This window comes from Salvia splendens, chromosome 14, assembly GCF_004379255.2.
Source record: "Salvia splendens isolate huo1 chromosome 14, SspV2, whole genome shotgun sequence".
Classification (NCBI taxonomy): domain Eukaryota; kingdom Viridiplantae; phylum Streptophyta; class Magnoliopsida; order Lamiales; family Lamiaceae; genus Salvia; species Salvia splendens.
In genome coordinates, this window is record NC_056045.1 from 21,304,820 (window position 1) to 21,321,313 (window position 16,494).

The 16,494-nt window shown below is 38.6% G+C and overlaps 2 protein-coding genes across 2 annotated transcripts; both read left to right on the forward strand.

Moving 5' to 3' along the window:
• The first annotated feature begins 5,826 nt into the window (after positions 1 to 5,826).
• On the forward strand, positions 5,827 to 9,382 carry LOC121765493 (protein LYK5-like). The gene is made up of 2 exons (XM_042161673.1): positions 5,827 to 6,106; positions 6,665 to 9,382. Exon 2 carries the CDS (start codon positions 6,733 to 6,735, stop codon positions 8,578 to 8,580), a length of 1,848 nt encoding a protein of 615 aa, XP_042017607.1. The 5' UTR covers positions 5,827 to 6,106; positions 6,665 to 6,732; the 3' UTR covers positions 8,581 to 9,382.
• Positions 9,383 to 10,488: 1,106 nt separating this feature from the next.
• LOC121766017 (glucan endo-1,3-beta-glucosidase 9-like) lies at positions 10,489 to 13,073 on the forward strand. The gene is made up of 2 exons (XM_042162348.1): positions 10,489 to 10,967; positions 11,759 to 13,073. Exons 1-2 carry the CDS (start codon positions 10,609 to 10,611, stop codon positions 12,879 to 12,881), a joined length of 1,482 nt encoding a protein of 493 aa, XP_042018282.1. The 5' UTR covers positions 10,489 to 10,608; the 3' UTR covers positions 12,882 to 13,073.
• The last annotated feature ends 3,421 nt before the right edge of the window (positions 13,074 to 16,494 follow it).

The window sequence follows — 16,494 nt, forward strand, 5'->3', positions numbered from 1 at the left end:
ATATATTGTAATTATATATATACAAGTGGGATGTGCCTTGTCGTGCAATTTAAAAAGGATCTATCAATCAGTTAGTGTCAACCTTTGTGCGATGAACGACTCATTTTACGCTTTTTTATATTTATTAAGTTTATATTTTAATTAATTTACCGAAGTGAGAAAAAATAACATTACATGATTTTTTCCAAATTAAAGTTGTTTATGGTGATGATGATGATGATGATAATACATATCTAAAATATAAAATAAAATAAGTTGAAACTAAATCAATCTAGCCACTTGTACATATGTTAATTTATACTATCTTCGTCCCGTATTAATTGTCACATTTACTTTTCTGCACCCGTTTTATAAAAATGATAATAAATAGTTAAAGTCAAGAAATAGTAAAATAAGAGAGATAATAAGTTAGAGAAGAGTATTATTTACATTATTATCTCTCTTAATTTACTGTTTTTCCACTTTAACTATTTATCATCATTTTTACAAAACGAGTGCAGAAAATTAATGTGACAGTTAATGCGGGACGGAGGTAGTACTTTTTATTAGAAATTTATAAATCTAAAGTAACGATATATATAAATATTTTTAAAGGGGTGCGTTATAATGCTAATTTTTCTTAAGTTGTTAACTCATCAACGTTGTGTATTAAAAATGTCAACACATATTGACATTTTAATAAACTGTGTTGACATTTAAATATTAATTTCAACACAATGTATTAAAATATCAACTTAAGTTTATGATGACATTTCATTGTCATCGTGTTGACATTTTTAATACACTACAATGATGAGTTAGCAAGTTAGCAAATTAAGAAAAGTTAACAACGGATCACACCCCTATTCTTAAAAGCGTATTCTTTCCTATTTATTTACGAATTTATAAAATATTATTAAAAGCGTATATTTACGAATTTACTACTTTGCATAATGAATTTCAAATATAAAATTTTATATACATTTGCATCTAATAATACTACAAATTATGAAGTTTAGCTAGTAAAATTTTGATCAGTCATATCGAATTTGTAATTCTACTTTCTTTTATCACGTTTGCATATAAATTTATATGTAGTCCTTTTATGATATTTAAAATAACAATATTTTAAAAAAAGAAAAGAAATTAAAAGCTTAATGTAGTGAAATGCGTCATTTTGAACATCACTAAATGATAACATTTTGTAAGTATTTGAGACATCTGAGAAAAAATAAAATTCCATCATTTAATATTTTTGACAAATTAATCAAAATTTTGTGACAAAAATAAATGATTTTAAATAAGGTATTTATCAAATCATAATATACTTAGATAAATATATACCATCTGAGAAAAAATAAAATTCCATCATTTAATATTGTTTAAGTGAATGTTTATTTCTAAACAATCCTAACAATTTACAGAACAATCTACAAATAAATGCACTTCTGAATAAAACATTGTATCGACTCTCGAGAAGAAAACACCCCAATTGCATTATTTATATTGTTTATTCCTAGTTATATTAATTTATTTTTTTTTAAAATGACAAATTTGATGCTATAAAAACACACCAGTATTTTATACTCCTACTGACTTGTATATTTCCAAAATATTTTTGCGCAATATCTATATTCCTAAATACTACTCCCTCCGTCCCACAAGAATATGAACTCTTTCTTTTTTAGTCCGTCTCATAAGAATATGCACTTTCATGTTTTGGAAACCCTTTTCTCTCTAATAAGGCAAGATCATTTTTCACTAATAATACTTTAATTATTTTTTCTTTACCTCTTCTTATTTTCATAATTTTATATTAAAACTCATGTCAAACCCAAAATGCATATTATTTGAAGACAGAGAGAGTACTATCTAACTTAAATTTAAATTTGAGAGTTGAATATAGTAGTACTAATCTAGCATACTAATATATAGAGAAAAGTATAAAAATAAAACAGACCATCGTTTGTTGTAACCAAAAAATAAAAATAAAAAATATATAGAGAAAAGTATAAAAATAAAACAGACCGGCGCACGGCTGATCCCCCGTCATCCCCGGCCGTACCCGCAAACTCCTGCGGTGCACCCTCTTGTCCGCCGCTGCCCTCACCGGTGTCACCAGACGAGTATTGGCCACCCGTCGTGTGCTTCGTGCGCTTTGAGGTTGAGCCCGAGCTGGAGCGGACACAGCCGGCCTACCGCCGGAGTTGCCGTCGCTGGACATTTTTTGATGAGATGTTAGATGAAAATTGGAGAGGAAATGAAGTTGATTTTAGGAAGAATAGATGTGTAGTTCTGTGTGAAATGAGGATGAATTAAGAGTATTTATAGAGTAAAAAAATTAAAAAAATTAAAAAAAGGAAAAACAGATACAAAATGGTAATATTACCGTTTACACATTTTTTAAATTTTTTTTTATAAATTCGATTTTTTTAAAAAAAAGATTTATTGCGTCATAAATGACGACGCCCACTCGCGGGCCGGCGAGTGGGCGTCACGCACGACGCAGGGGCGCGCCACCTCGCCGAAGCGCGCGGCGACGGCACACGGCACGGCATGGGCACGACCTGGGCACAGAACGCATGTCCGCAACGCATCGCGCGCCCGTTTCGTTCCTCCGGCACGAAACGCGGAACGCGGGCGGTGCGCGTTGTGGATGCTCTAATGGATAATAATGAAGTAATTAGTTATAGCTAACCCCAACTAAAATTATCTCACAACTCAATCCTAAATTATATTATGGTGGTACTGTTCTATGTTAATAGAGTCATTTTTCTATTTTGGGAAGTTCCAAGTTAATTGAGTCATTTCTATTTTTAGTAAAAAGTAATTCTCAGTTTTACTATATTCTTTCTTCATCTCTCTTAATTTATTCTCTCTTACTTTTTCACCATCTATTTAACACACTATTCTTAAACTCCGTGCCAAAAAAATGTCGCTATTAATAAGGAACAAGGAACGTTTATACTCTCTTTGTCCCATTAAATATAAAACGTTTCCTAAAATAGAAATAACTTTATCTCTACTTTTCTCTCTATTCTTTAACTCACAAAATAACACTATATAAAATCCCGTGTCGAAAAGTAAACGTTTCATATTTATTGGGACGGAGGGAGTATATATATAGCAAACCAAATAACAGCCGCTAAGGAAATGTGTGTTACAAGGTTCCCAAATCAAAATTCAAAATACAGGGGCGGACATCCCAAAAACACCTCATGCCACGTCACTAGGACTTCCCATCCCACTGCCACGTCACTAGGACATCCCCTGCACAATCCGCCCTTCCCATCGCCCTTCCCACTAGGACATCCCGCAATTAAAAAAAATCATACATTTACAAATAAAACAATTAACATTTACGGAAATAAAATTTGACCGAGAATACGAACGGGAAAAATTAACAACTTCATCGGAAAAAACATACATGATTCAAAAAAAAAAATTACATACTAATAAAAAAAAACTTCATACATTATCACGTCAACCCCTCCGAGTCCAAACCTCTTCGATGATATCCTGCTGAAGTCGAACATGGGCATCTGTAGGGATGTCAATTTAGCCCGCAACCCGTGGGCTGGCCCGAATAGCCCGCCAAATTTATAGGGTTAGGGCTGAAAATTTTCAGCCCGATAAAATTACAGCCCGATTAGCCCGCACCCGACTAACCCGCAACCCGTTAGGGCCAGACCCGAAAACCCGATGGGCTGGCCCGAAAACCCGATAAAATTTCTATTGTTCTATTTGTTTGACTCTAGTTCGACACTTCATTGATTATTTTATAATATAGATTACTGAAAAAATAATTTTCCATTTTATATATTAAATATATAAATTATATATTAAGTTTTTATTAATATAATAGTAAATAAATGAATTAGAAACTTCAAATTCACTAAAAAATATATTTAAATTTCTAAACATGCTTTAAAATTTCTTGATGTTTATGTTTTATTTTGAAAAAATCTCAAATATTAGTATTTGATCATATTTATGTTTGAGTTTAAGCATATATCTCAAATTTATCATAATTAAATATTTTACATTTTATAAATATAACTAATTTTCACCATTATTTATTGGATTGATCGCATGTTAATTTTATCGGTAGCAACCCGATTAACCCGATGGGCTAACCCGAAACCCGAGCCTTTAGGGTTAGGGTTGAACTTTTATAACCCGGAAAAATCACAACCCGATTAGCGCGCACCCGATTGACCCGCAACCCGAATAGGGTTGGCCCGAAACCCGGTGGGCTGGCCCGATTGACATCCCTAGGCATCTGTTTGCCGCATGTCGGCAAATGCACGCAGCCGCGCGACCTCTCCATGAGATACCCCCATATTCACATTCGCGGTGGCCACGCCGTGACTTGGACCTGCACCCGTATCATCTTCGTTGGTCCACTGAGTCAGTTCCGCAGCTTCATTTTCGACAATCATGTTGTGCATTATGATACATGCGTACATGATATCGCCGATGTTGGGAATATACCACTGTCGTGCAAGACCATTCACAACCGCCCACCGACTCTGGAGCACACCAAATGCCCGCTCCACATCCTTGCGCGCTGCTTCCTGGCGGCTCGCAAAGTATGTCTTCTTTTGTCCGAGCGGATGCTTGATTGACTTCACAAAGACGGGCCAGTTTGGGTATATCCCATCCGCCAAATAGTACCCCATATTATGCTGGTTGCCGTTGGCGACGAAATTGATGGCGGGACCAATGCCATTGCACTGAGCGTTGAACAGGGGCGACGACTGGAGAACGTTGATGTCGTTGTTGGACCCGGCGACTCCAAAATAAGCATGCCATATCCACAGCCGGTAGTCAGCTACAGCTTCAAGGATCATCGTGGGATGCTTGGCTTTGAAGCCGGTAGTGTACATCCCCTTCCAGGCGGCGGGGCAGTTCTTCCACTCCCAATGCATACAATCTATGCTGCCCAATATCCCAGGGAACCCGTGCACCGACCCATGCATATCTATCAGCATCTGGCAGTCTTCGGGGCTCGGACTCCGAAGATACCGCTCCCCGAATATCGCTCTCACGCCCGCGCAAAAATTCTGCAGACACTCGACGACTGTCGACTCGCCAATGTGGAGGTACTCGTCAAACATGTCGGCCGCGCCTCCATACGCCAGTTGTCTGATTGCGACAGTGCACTTCTGCAAGGGCGTGAGTCCGGGTTTGCCAGCTGCATCCTCTCTGATCCTAAAATACAGGTATCTTCTCTCTAAAGCACCCACGATGTGCAGAAACAGTGGACGATGCATCCTAAAGCGTTGCCGGAATAAGGCTTCCCCAAAACGCGGTTGCGGAGCGAAGTAGTCCGCATACAACCGAATATGTGCAGCAATGTGGTCACGGGATACTTGAGTTCGACGATGGATCGGCCGATGTACCGCCGCCGCTGCGACCTCTGTTGTAGCAGCCTCTCTATCGCACCTTCAACAGCGACCTCCAACTCATTCTCGCTATCACTTTCACTAGACATTCTAGATATACTTGAAATTAGAGATGTAGAGAGAGAAACTTGTTAACACAAGTGGTGCGAATGAAATAAAATTCAACGAGCCGTATATATAGAGTTTTAAAAAAAAAAAAAAATTTAAAAACGGGACGTCCGACTGGACGCCACAATGGCGGACGTCCGCCCGCCCGTCGCGCCGACGTCCGAGGACACCCGACGTCCTCACGGGACGTCCGTATCCGACCCTAAACGCCACAATGGCGGACGTCCCGGTCGCCCGTCGCGACGTCCGACCGGACGTCCGCCATTGGAGATGCTCTAAGGAGGCATTTATTTACTGACGGAGGGAGTATTGACGTGTATACAGACGTGTGTGTGAAATTCAAAGAAGATTACTTTGGGTTGACTTGACTGTAATTGTCTGAAATCAGTCGCGTCGTCGTCGCCTCAGACCAACCCTTACTTCCCTCTCATCTCATCTCTTATTTTTATTCAGAGCATATGAACGCTATTTTCTCGGATTGAATTTTCCTTTCTGCACATGTATACATCGCACGCCGAGAGCTCGCCATTTCGTGGATGCTAATTTCTCCACTGGATATTCAAGCTCTCTGCTCCAATCCACGCCGATCATACGATTAACACGGAATTCAGGTACTCATAATTTGTTCTTAAATCATTGAACAAAGTCAACTTTGAGAAACCCTATTTTTGGTCCCCTGTCAGTCCAAAATTTATTGGATTTTCATCTTATTTCTCTGCGTTTATCAGGTACTCATAATTTGTCCTCTGTTGCATCTTCACACAAAATTCTGTTTTAAATTGGATCTATACAATTTTAATTTTATTTCATTTGATATCATTCGATTTTTTGTGGATAACAATCCAGTTCTACACAAAATTTTCATTTTCGAGACTCAACAATGTTAGTTTACAGTTCACACTCATTTGTGCATAGTAATATTGATCTATGATAATGAAGATTGATTTTGCTTTTTTCTGCACCTTGGTTTTCACAGTACCAAGTTAAAATACACAGCTGCATCAATCAATAAATAAAAAAATGTTAACGCTTTCCTCCAAAATGGTACTAGTATTTTGGAAAAATTTCCCAAATCTTCCTTTATATTAGTATAAATATAGATATGGATTTATGTATTTGCAAGCTTAAGTTAGTTATTTAATATATCTAATTGTGAACTTTATTTTCAGATAAAAGTGCTTAGAAATTAGAGAGAATTATAACAGCTAGCAACACCTACACCTAATCCGAATAATCAATGGCAATGGCAATGGCAATGGCATTTCTTCGTGATGTGGTGGTTGTGTTAGTAGTATCATTGGCTGTGCAAGCAGAGGCCCAGCAAAGCTACGTAAACAACAAGCAGCTCAACTGCGAACAAAGCCCCAACACCACTCTAGGATTCGTGTGCAACGCCGCCACCTCGTGCACCGCCTACCTCACCTTCCGATCCACCCCCACCTACAACACCCCCGTAACCATCGCCTACCTCCTCTCCGCCAACGCCTCCCAGATCGCCACCGCCAACAACATATCCGACCTCACCCCTCTCCCCACCGACAGCCTCCTCATCGTCCCCGTCCCCTGTTCCTGCTCCTCCAGTTACTACCAGCACAACGCCTCCTACACCCTCAAATCCCGGGACGAGACCTACTTCTATGTCGCCAACAACACCTACCAGTCCCTCTCCACCTGCCAAGCCCTCATGGCGCAGAACCCCTACGATCTCCACCACCTCCTCCCCAAAATGACGCTCGCCGTCCCCCTCCGCTGCGCCTGCCCCACTCCCTCCCAGACCGCCGCCGGCTTCACGTCCCTCCTCACCTACCTCCTCCGTCAGGGGGAGGACGCCAACTCCATTGCTGCCAAGTTTGCAGACGCTGGAGCCGACGTCCCCGCCATCATGAATGCTAACATGCTCAACCAAACCTCAACCATCTTCTACTTCACTCCACTCCTCGTCCCTCTCAAAACCGAGCCAACTCTCCAAAACACCAACACCAACACCACCCCTACCCCCTCCCCTCCACAGCCTCTCCCCCCAACCAACCCTGACTCTTCCCACAAGTGGATTTTCATCGGTGTGGGAATTGGGGCTGCTCTTTTGGTAATCCTTTCCGTGATCGCTCTAGTTTGGTTATTTCGCCATCGCCGCCGCAGCCACAAATCCTCCAATCCTCTGCCTACAGAGGAGGCGCCGCTGCCATTGTCAGAGTTATCCCAAGGCATCCGGAGCGCAATGGAAACTCTGAGCTTATATAAACTGGAGGAATTGGAGATTGCCACGAACTCCTTTGCAGAATCCAACAGAATTGCAGGAAGCTCAGTGTACCATGGCTGGTTCAACGGCAATGAGGCCGTGGTGAAGGTAATAAAAGAAGACGTCTCGGGCGAGATCAATACGCTGAGACAGATAAACCATTCCCGCATCATCAGGCTGTCGGGCTTCTGCCTTCACCAGGGCACCACCTATCTCGTCTACGAGTACGCCCACAACGGCTCTCTCAAGGATTGGCTGCACAAGCCTCGCCTTGATTGGAAACAACGGCTCCAGATAGCCTACGACGTGGCCGATGCCTTGAATTACCTCCACAACTTCACCAACCCTCCTTACATCCACAAGAATCTCACCACCGCCAACATCCTCCTCGACTCCAACATGCGTGCCAAGCTTGCCAATTTCCGCCTGGCCAGGGCCTTGGAATTCGACAAGGTCACCACCAGACATGTGGTGGGCGCGCAGGGATACATGGCGCCCGAGTACATAGAGACAGGCCTCCTCACTCCCAAACTCGATGTCTTCTCCTTTGGGGTGGTCATGCTGGAGCTCCTATCCGGGAGGGAGGCCGCTGCAGATAAGTTGCACGAGAGCATAGGCCTGGTGTTGAGCGGAGACAATGTGAGGGACAAGCTGCAAGGATTCATGGATCCCAATCTCGACTACCCCTTGGAGCTTGCCTACTCCGTGGCTCAGTTTGCTCACAGCTGCGTAGCTCACAATCTGGATGTGCGGCCCCCCATCTCGGAAGTCTTGCTGGCTCTCTCCGCTCTGCTCTCCTCATCCACCGACTGGGAGGAGGATACGTCCCTCACCTTCACCGACTAGCTATCTATCTCTAGTTTGTACTACATCACAATACAGTAAAGGAATCAAAGACACAATTAAAGAAAATGGATTTGGTGTTTTTTTGGCTATAATTCCTTGTGGATTAGATATCGAAATGATGAAGCCTGTTCCAACCAATACACATACTTTTCCAAACGCAATACTTCAACTTCTGTTATCTTCTGTGATCCTTGGGAGATGCTGCTGAAAAGACGTCCGGTAGAGTGAAAGAAGACGACGTTCGAAACGCAATATTTGAACTTCAAGTGTGGCAATCTCTCTCACCAGTTCGGCGGAAGGATGCAGATAACAATCAACATGCAACCAATATATAAGTCTACATAAAGTTTCAAAGCTGAACTGCTGAAAAGGGCATGCTTATTTTTGCATCCTAATTCAAGGAATTGCTGCATATAGGTTCTTGTCATTCCTTTTTGAGCTAAAAACACTGGAAGAATTTTTACTTCAAGAAGTGCAATTCTGTAAAAGAGAAGAAAGCTTGATTCAACATTACAAGTAGAAAGTAGAATTCACGAAGTAAAGCATAGATGTTGAATGAGGAGATCGAATCAAGTTTACATGTCTTGTGAAGAGATGTTTTCTCCCCAAAGGTGTAGCCTTGTATTTACAAAGCAAACTTGAATTAGATAAGATAGGCATCCCAACTCATATCAACTCTAACAGAGTGCATAAAATTATATGGGAGGATGTAAAAGAACGTGTCATGATTTTTTAAAATTATATGGGAGTACTATATCTTTTTATTTGCTATGTATTTCATTTTTAGCTTTTAATTTCTTTATTTTCCTTTTTGTATGTTTATTTGCCATTTTATACATTAGAGGTATGGAGAATAAAAAATTGTCGAAAAAAATATTAAAATTACACTGATATTCAGCAACCATTTGATAGCCAATGAAACATATTTTATACAAAGGCAATAGTTTTAGATTTATTTCTTCTAATTTGACATATTTTCTTTAAAAAAAAAATTACTTCCTCCGTCTACAAAAAAATCAACAAAGTTGTAATGACACGAGTTTTAATGCATAATTAGTTAAAAAAGTAGTAGTAAGAAATCAAGAGTGAAAATATGGTGAAATTAGTGTTAATAGAGTGTTCATATTTGAAATGATGTGTATGATTAATATTGATTTAAAATTTTTAAATTTTAGAACCAGTCTAATTTTAATAGAAGACTATCGATACAACTCGTATATTTTTTTAATAGAGGGAGTAGTATAAGAGTGTCCACAGTGGGAGAGCCGCGGCCCGTGGCTCGGGTGCGCGACCCCCACTGTAGAGAGCCACGAACGGTGGCCGAGGGCCGAGAGCCGAGAGGGAGCCTTCACGCGGCTGAGCCGTGTGTTCCGCGGCCCACCACTGCAGCGGGCCGCGTTTCGTGGCCCAGCCACCGAATTTTTTTATTTTTTTTCTTCTTTTTTTATAAATACACACCATTTTTCCTCAATTTTTATACCCCAATTCAAACACCACTCTTTTCCAATCTTTCCAATATATTTTAATTCAACTTCTGAAATATGGATTCCGACGATGAACGGTACCAAGAAGCGGTAGATCTGGAGTTCCGAAACTGGTTGCAGCGGTGCAAATTATTTTATTTACAATCCAAATTATTTTAATTAAAATTATAAATATCATAAATTATAGTCTAATAAAATTTATTGTAATTAAATTAAAAAATATCATTAAAAAAAGCAAACAAATTAATTTTTATTTTAGAGAAGGCCCTTGTTATTTTTGGATTTTACCATTGTGGAGGGTCATGGAGAGCCACATTTGGTGGTCGGGCCAACTTTGATGGCCCCTCAAGGCCACCATTGCGACACTCTAATTATAAATTAGAATTGAACCTACCTCACATTGATTTCCATCTATATTGACCAGACAAAAATTCCCTAATGAGAAAATCTGTGTCACGGAAAAAGCAAACCTTTAATTTTTTGCCTCAAACAGGTGGCGCGCAACATCTAGCTAACACCGGCGGCGAAATCTCCCACCGCCGAAATGCCTCTACCAAAATCCAACTCTTCCCTCATTTCCCTCTCATTCTCCCTCCTCCTACTGCTTTCCCTATCCTCAAATGTCGGATGCATCGGCGTCAACTGGGGAACGGCGTCGTCGCACCCTCTGCCGCCTCCCAAGGTGGTGGAGCTTCTCAAGGCCAACGGTGTCGGCAAAGTGAAGCTTCTCGACGCCGATCCGCTGGTTCTCCAGTCTCTCTCCGGCTCCAGAATCCGCGCAACCGTTGGCATTCCGAACACCATGCTTCGCAGCCTCAACGCTTCGCTCAAGGCCGCCCAGAGCTGGGTGCACGATAACCTCACCCGCTTCGTTTCCGACGGCGCCTCCAGAGTCCTCATTGAGTGCGTTTTCTGATTGTATCCATTTGTTTTTGTGCTTAGGTGTTTTGCAATTGTGATTTTGGATGAGCATGTTTCAGTGATAGTATCAGTGAATCGCAGTTTTATTTCTCTCGAGAAGAAAAACCTAATTGATTGATGTTTGAGACAGAGAGAAAGAGAGCTGCTCTTACTTTTGAGTTTTGATAGATGGAATTTATGAACTCGATATAGAAACACACACACACAGAGGGAGAGAGATGCTTGATACTGAATTTTGATGGATGAAAAAATGTGTGAACTCGATAGAGAGAGAGCTGCTTGATACTGGATTTTGATAGATGAAAAATGTAATCAAGAGAGAGAGAGAGAGTGAGGGAGAGCTGCTTAATACTGAAACTTGATAGATGAAAATGTAAACTCGATATAGAAAATTCAAGCTGCTTGATACTGAATTCTGATAGATGAATATGTAAACTAGATATAGAAAAATTCAAGCTGCTTGATAGTTGATACTGATTCCAGATGAGCTTCATTGAACCTTAAAGCTCGTTTAAAACATGATAGGTAATCAAGCTAACGTGATACCACCTGAGTGTAACTTTAACGAAGCTCTAAAATAGATTCATACATACCCTTATTGATGCATAACTAAATTGGCGAATAAGAAGAGTGGACGACTGATAGAATGGTGGATGTATCATTGCGTAGTTGTAACTTGTAAGGGAAAAGCTTGCTGCTTTTGATGGTTGATTTTTGTGGATGTTTGATTCTTTTATCATGGATTGTCTTATGTACGTCTAACATTTTTGTAGTTATGTTGCTATCGGAGACGAGCCTTTCCTCGAAAGCTATGGCGACCAGTTCCACCCCTTTGCTGCTGGAGCAGCTGCCAACATCCAAACAGCGTTGCTCAAGGCTAACTTGGCTGAAAAGGTGAAAGTTGTTGGAACCTGCAGTTTCGATGCTTTTGTATCAGAAACTGGTCTGCCATCAAAAGCGCGTTTTAGGCCATCAGTCAATAGAACCATGATTGAACTCCTCACGTTTTTGAACAGACATAGATCTCCGTTTTTCGTATCCCTAACCCCCTTCCAGAGCTACCAAAATAACAAGAACATTTCACTTGACTTTTCTCTTTTCAGAGAAAGAGCACGGCCCCGAAATGATAGCCACAAGACCTACAGAAACAGCTTCGACATGAGCTATGATACCATCATTTCAGCCCTATCCGGTGCTGGATTCCCCCAGACAGACATAGTCATTGGGAGAATTGGTTGGCCCACTGACGGTGCTCCAAATGCTACCTCATCTCTTGCCGAGGAATTCAATAAAGGCTTGATCAACCACCTCCAGAGCAGCTCGGCAAAATCTTCTAAGCGACAAGCCTTGCCAATGGAAATATACATCTCTAGCCTTTTGGACGAAGATAACAGAAGCATAGCTACAGGGAGCTTTGAGAGGCATTGGGGTGTGTTCACATTCGATGGCCAAGCGAAATATCAAGTCGACCTTGGGCAGGGATCGAAGACCCTGGTGAATGCTCAAGGCGTGCAGTACCTCTCTCCCAGATGGTGTGTTGTGAACAACAACAAAGACTTGTCAAACGCGGCAGCACTTGCCTCCGAGGCGTGTGCTGGTGCTGCGGACTGCACTGCAGCGTCGCCTGGTGGTTCGTGCTTCAACCTTAGCTGGCCTGGCAATGTCTCGTATGCATTCAACAGCTACTATCAGCAGCATGGTCAAAATGCAGATAGCTGTGGTTTCTCGGGCTTGGGATTGATCACTACCGTCAATCCATCCATTGGTGCGTGCAGGTTTATTGTCGGACTTAAGACATCACTTTCGATCTCCCTACAAGAATCTGCGCGCGTCTTTCAATTTATACCGCCAACAGTAACTGTCTTGTTGTGGTTGCTTGCTGAGTCATGGTCGTAGATCTTGGTTAATGTTTTGAGGTTTCATGGTTGTTCTTTCATCATTTTGGTGCGTGTAACCAAATTTTCAATTGTATCTATATTATGCTACTTTCTACTAGTCAGGTTGCATTTTTAGTGTAACATTTCAAAAATGGTGAGAATTTTGATGTATTTTGATACCATTTTGAATTTTAACAGGACCCATTCGAAATTTGGTATGGATTATTATTATTGATGTGCAGGATTGAAGTTAATATCTTTGCATCAATAGTTTAGATTGGTAAATCTGCAAATAGGACATCAAATATATAATTCACATTTACTTTGGTGTACTAAGAAGATGGTGTGTTTTCATATTTCTCTTCTTGTGGACACATTATATATACCTATGTCACTTCGAAACAAATCATTCCAGCTCATAACACGCCCTACAAAATGTAACCAAATAACTCATTCACCAGGTGTTGTAACGCCCAATTGTGTCATACTGCGTTATACCACTTGTGTTATATTCCATTAGTCTTATTCAAGATGTCCACATTCTTGAATGACACGAGATTTTAGGTGGAGTAATTGAATATGATAAAGTAAAGTGAAAAAAACGATTGAATATTTTATTGAGGCGAGAATAAAGATGAATTTGTTTCCAAATATAAAAAGTGGAACAAACTAAAAAGAAAAGATGGACATCTTGAATAAGACGGAGGGAATATTTTCCCACAATATATCCATATAACAGGCCTATCGTGATATCTGGGTATTATCAAACGAACCCTTATTAAGCAATAATCAAATCAAATCTATACATATATAAAGTTCCAGTTTTTTGGAGTGCCACCTGGCACTGTTTTGGGTGGAAACTGAAGTTCATTTTATTTATTTATTTTTTTGCCTTATTTCATTCATATTTGTTACTGTTTTTACACTCAATGTAAAACGCATTTGTGGTTCCAATGTTTGTAATTTTTTGTTTTTTCGTTTTTTTATGTATAGTTTCATTGGTGTGTGTACTTAAACTTATTCTATTACAAATAAATAGGTATTATAGAGAATTACATATATACATATTTGGATAGGATTTGTGATACAAAAATACTCCAAGTTCCAATGCAACTCACAACCTGAACAAACATAAAAAATAGATTAGTTTTCATACATTTGTAACATAAATAATAGGATAAAATTATATAACTATGTTTGTACAGCTAAAATATGAGGTGGAAATTAAATAACTGCATTTTTACAACCAAAATATGAACTGGAAATATGTACATTTGTATATTGAAAGTCATCTAGAGATATAGCCTATCTGAAATGCATAATTAAAGGTTATACATGAATTCTATTCAAGTTTGATAATCGAATAGCAAAATGTAAAATAGCAAACAGAGAATGAGTAGGATATTAACACTAAATGGAATGTATCATCAAAATTAATTAGTTGATGAAGTCATCTATAACTATTGCAAATCTGAAATACTTGATTATAAGTCATACAAAAATGTATGCAAGTTTGATTATGATATAGCATTAATTAAGAGAAATAACAAGAGATAATGATTAGATAAAATAAGAGTAATACTTTTTTTGGACAAATTATGATGTTAGTATGTAAAATCCTTCTTTAGTCTTGCAATTATTCTTGAATAGATACCATGCAAATGAAATCATTGGAACATTAGTATGTAAATCTGAAAAGAACATGGATGTTAACTGAAACAGTATAGTAATAGGTTTTATAGTACCTGTTGGAATAATTTTGATATGATTTTGTAATTCTTCTCTTGATTCTTCAAATGTTTTTGTTATTAAAATCCTGCAATTAAATCATTTGTGGATAAGTATATTAATGTCAAGATAATATATTTTAGTTGTACATAATCTATAAACTTTGTTACCTTTTCAGAGTAATGACTTCTTCCTCTTCTGTTATATACTTTGTAGAGTGTAGAATCCAAAAGGCTTCAGGCGTGCAGCACCTTTTGTGCCTTCTTTCTGTAATTATTGCTTCTTTTATTCTCTCTCCTTCTTCTTGCATTTCAGATGTATTTTGCACCCTTTCTTCTTCCTCTTATATTTAATATATTCTGGTTTAGGTTGCAGATTTGAAGAGGTTTATAGGCGTGCATCTTCTAGGTTTTCTTTTTATATTTGTTGCAACTATATTTCTCTCTCCTCTACCTTGAAAATGAGAGGTGGCTGTTCTCTCATTAGGTATTCTTCTATTTATTGTTGGTATTCCTGCAAAATAGGGTAAATATTAATAGGGGAACACAATATGTTAGTCATTAATAGGGCTGTCAGTTGGCACAATTAATAGGATCTGTATTTAATACACAGTGCATAGAAATTCACATTATTTATATTCCTATATAGCAGTTTTAATAAATAACCTATTTCAGAATTTAAGCATTGTTTTTTGATTCGGTTTTGCATATTTTTTAGTTGATTGTTTGTTATTATCTCAAATCTCTTATTATTTGTTATTTGAAAAGTCCTACCAATGATTATGTTTGTTTTCCAAAGCTGATTTCTTTTTATTCTGCTGTCTTATGCAAATGAACTCTTATAAATACCCTCTTCTACTTCTTCTTTACTCACCCTGCAACATACTTCATACCATCATAACATTCCATTCTTCTTTTGGTATCTTACTCTTTATCTAAGTCCATTCTCTCTGATTTCTCTAAATAATCATCTTTCATCTTTCCATACCATCATAAATGCAGTTAGTTTTAGCTAAGATCTGTTGCAGCACCATTCCTCTAATATCATCTATAGATGAATCTTATATGCTATATGCATTAGTCACTAAAGATCTGCTGCAACACCATTGTTTAGTTTTGTTAGTGTAGTTTATACTCTCTCTATACTCTCTGATTATATCTTCATTTTAGTGGAGTTTAGTGTAACTTACATGCTTATACTTTATGTGTGTACATATTTAAAGTAGATGCAATATATTATTCTTTAGCTAACTTGTTTTGAAACTTGCTTCTCTCTGGCACTTCTTAGATTTCATTTTTATTATTGTTGAACAGCTCCAAATGTGGAATCATTAGTACCTGCAAAGGAAGTTGTTTAGAATGTTACTGTTTTGGTATTTGTCTGTTAATTACCGTAGCTAATCATTATTTTAACTACCAGTAATCATATATTCATCCTAATGTTATATGAATATTTTTTCATCATATAGATTGCACTGTTATTGAAAAGCTTCTTTACTACATAATTGCTTGTTTTCTGAAATGGTGTCTTAGGTTAAGTTTATTTTAACTGACCTCTTTGGAAGTATTGTGTTCTCCTTTCCTTCTTCTCCCCTTTTTGGAATGATTTGAACCCGCATAAGAATAGAGTTATTATTAATTTAAATGATTGTAAATGAAACTAAAATCTATATTTTTGTCTCATACAGACTGTTGTTGAACTATGGCTCCCTATGTTACTTTGGTCCAGAATCTTCATACTGCCATTACAAACTCCATCATAAAAGTCCGTTGTGTTCGTGTCTTTGGAGGTCTTCCTGATGACAACAAAGATATCGATTCAGAATGTATTATTCATGATTCGAAGGTATGAATGACTAAAGCATATAAATGTTTAGTTATGTTTCTTAAACTAGTTTTACCACC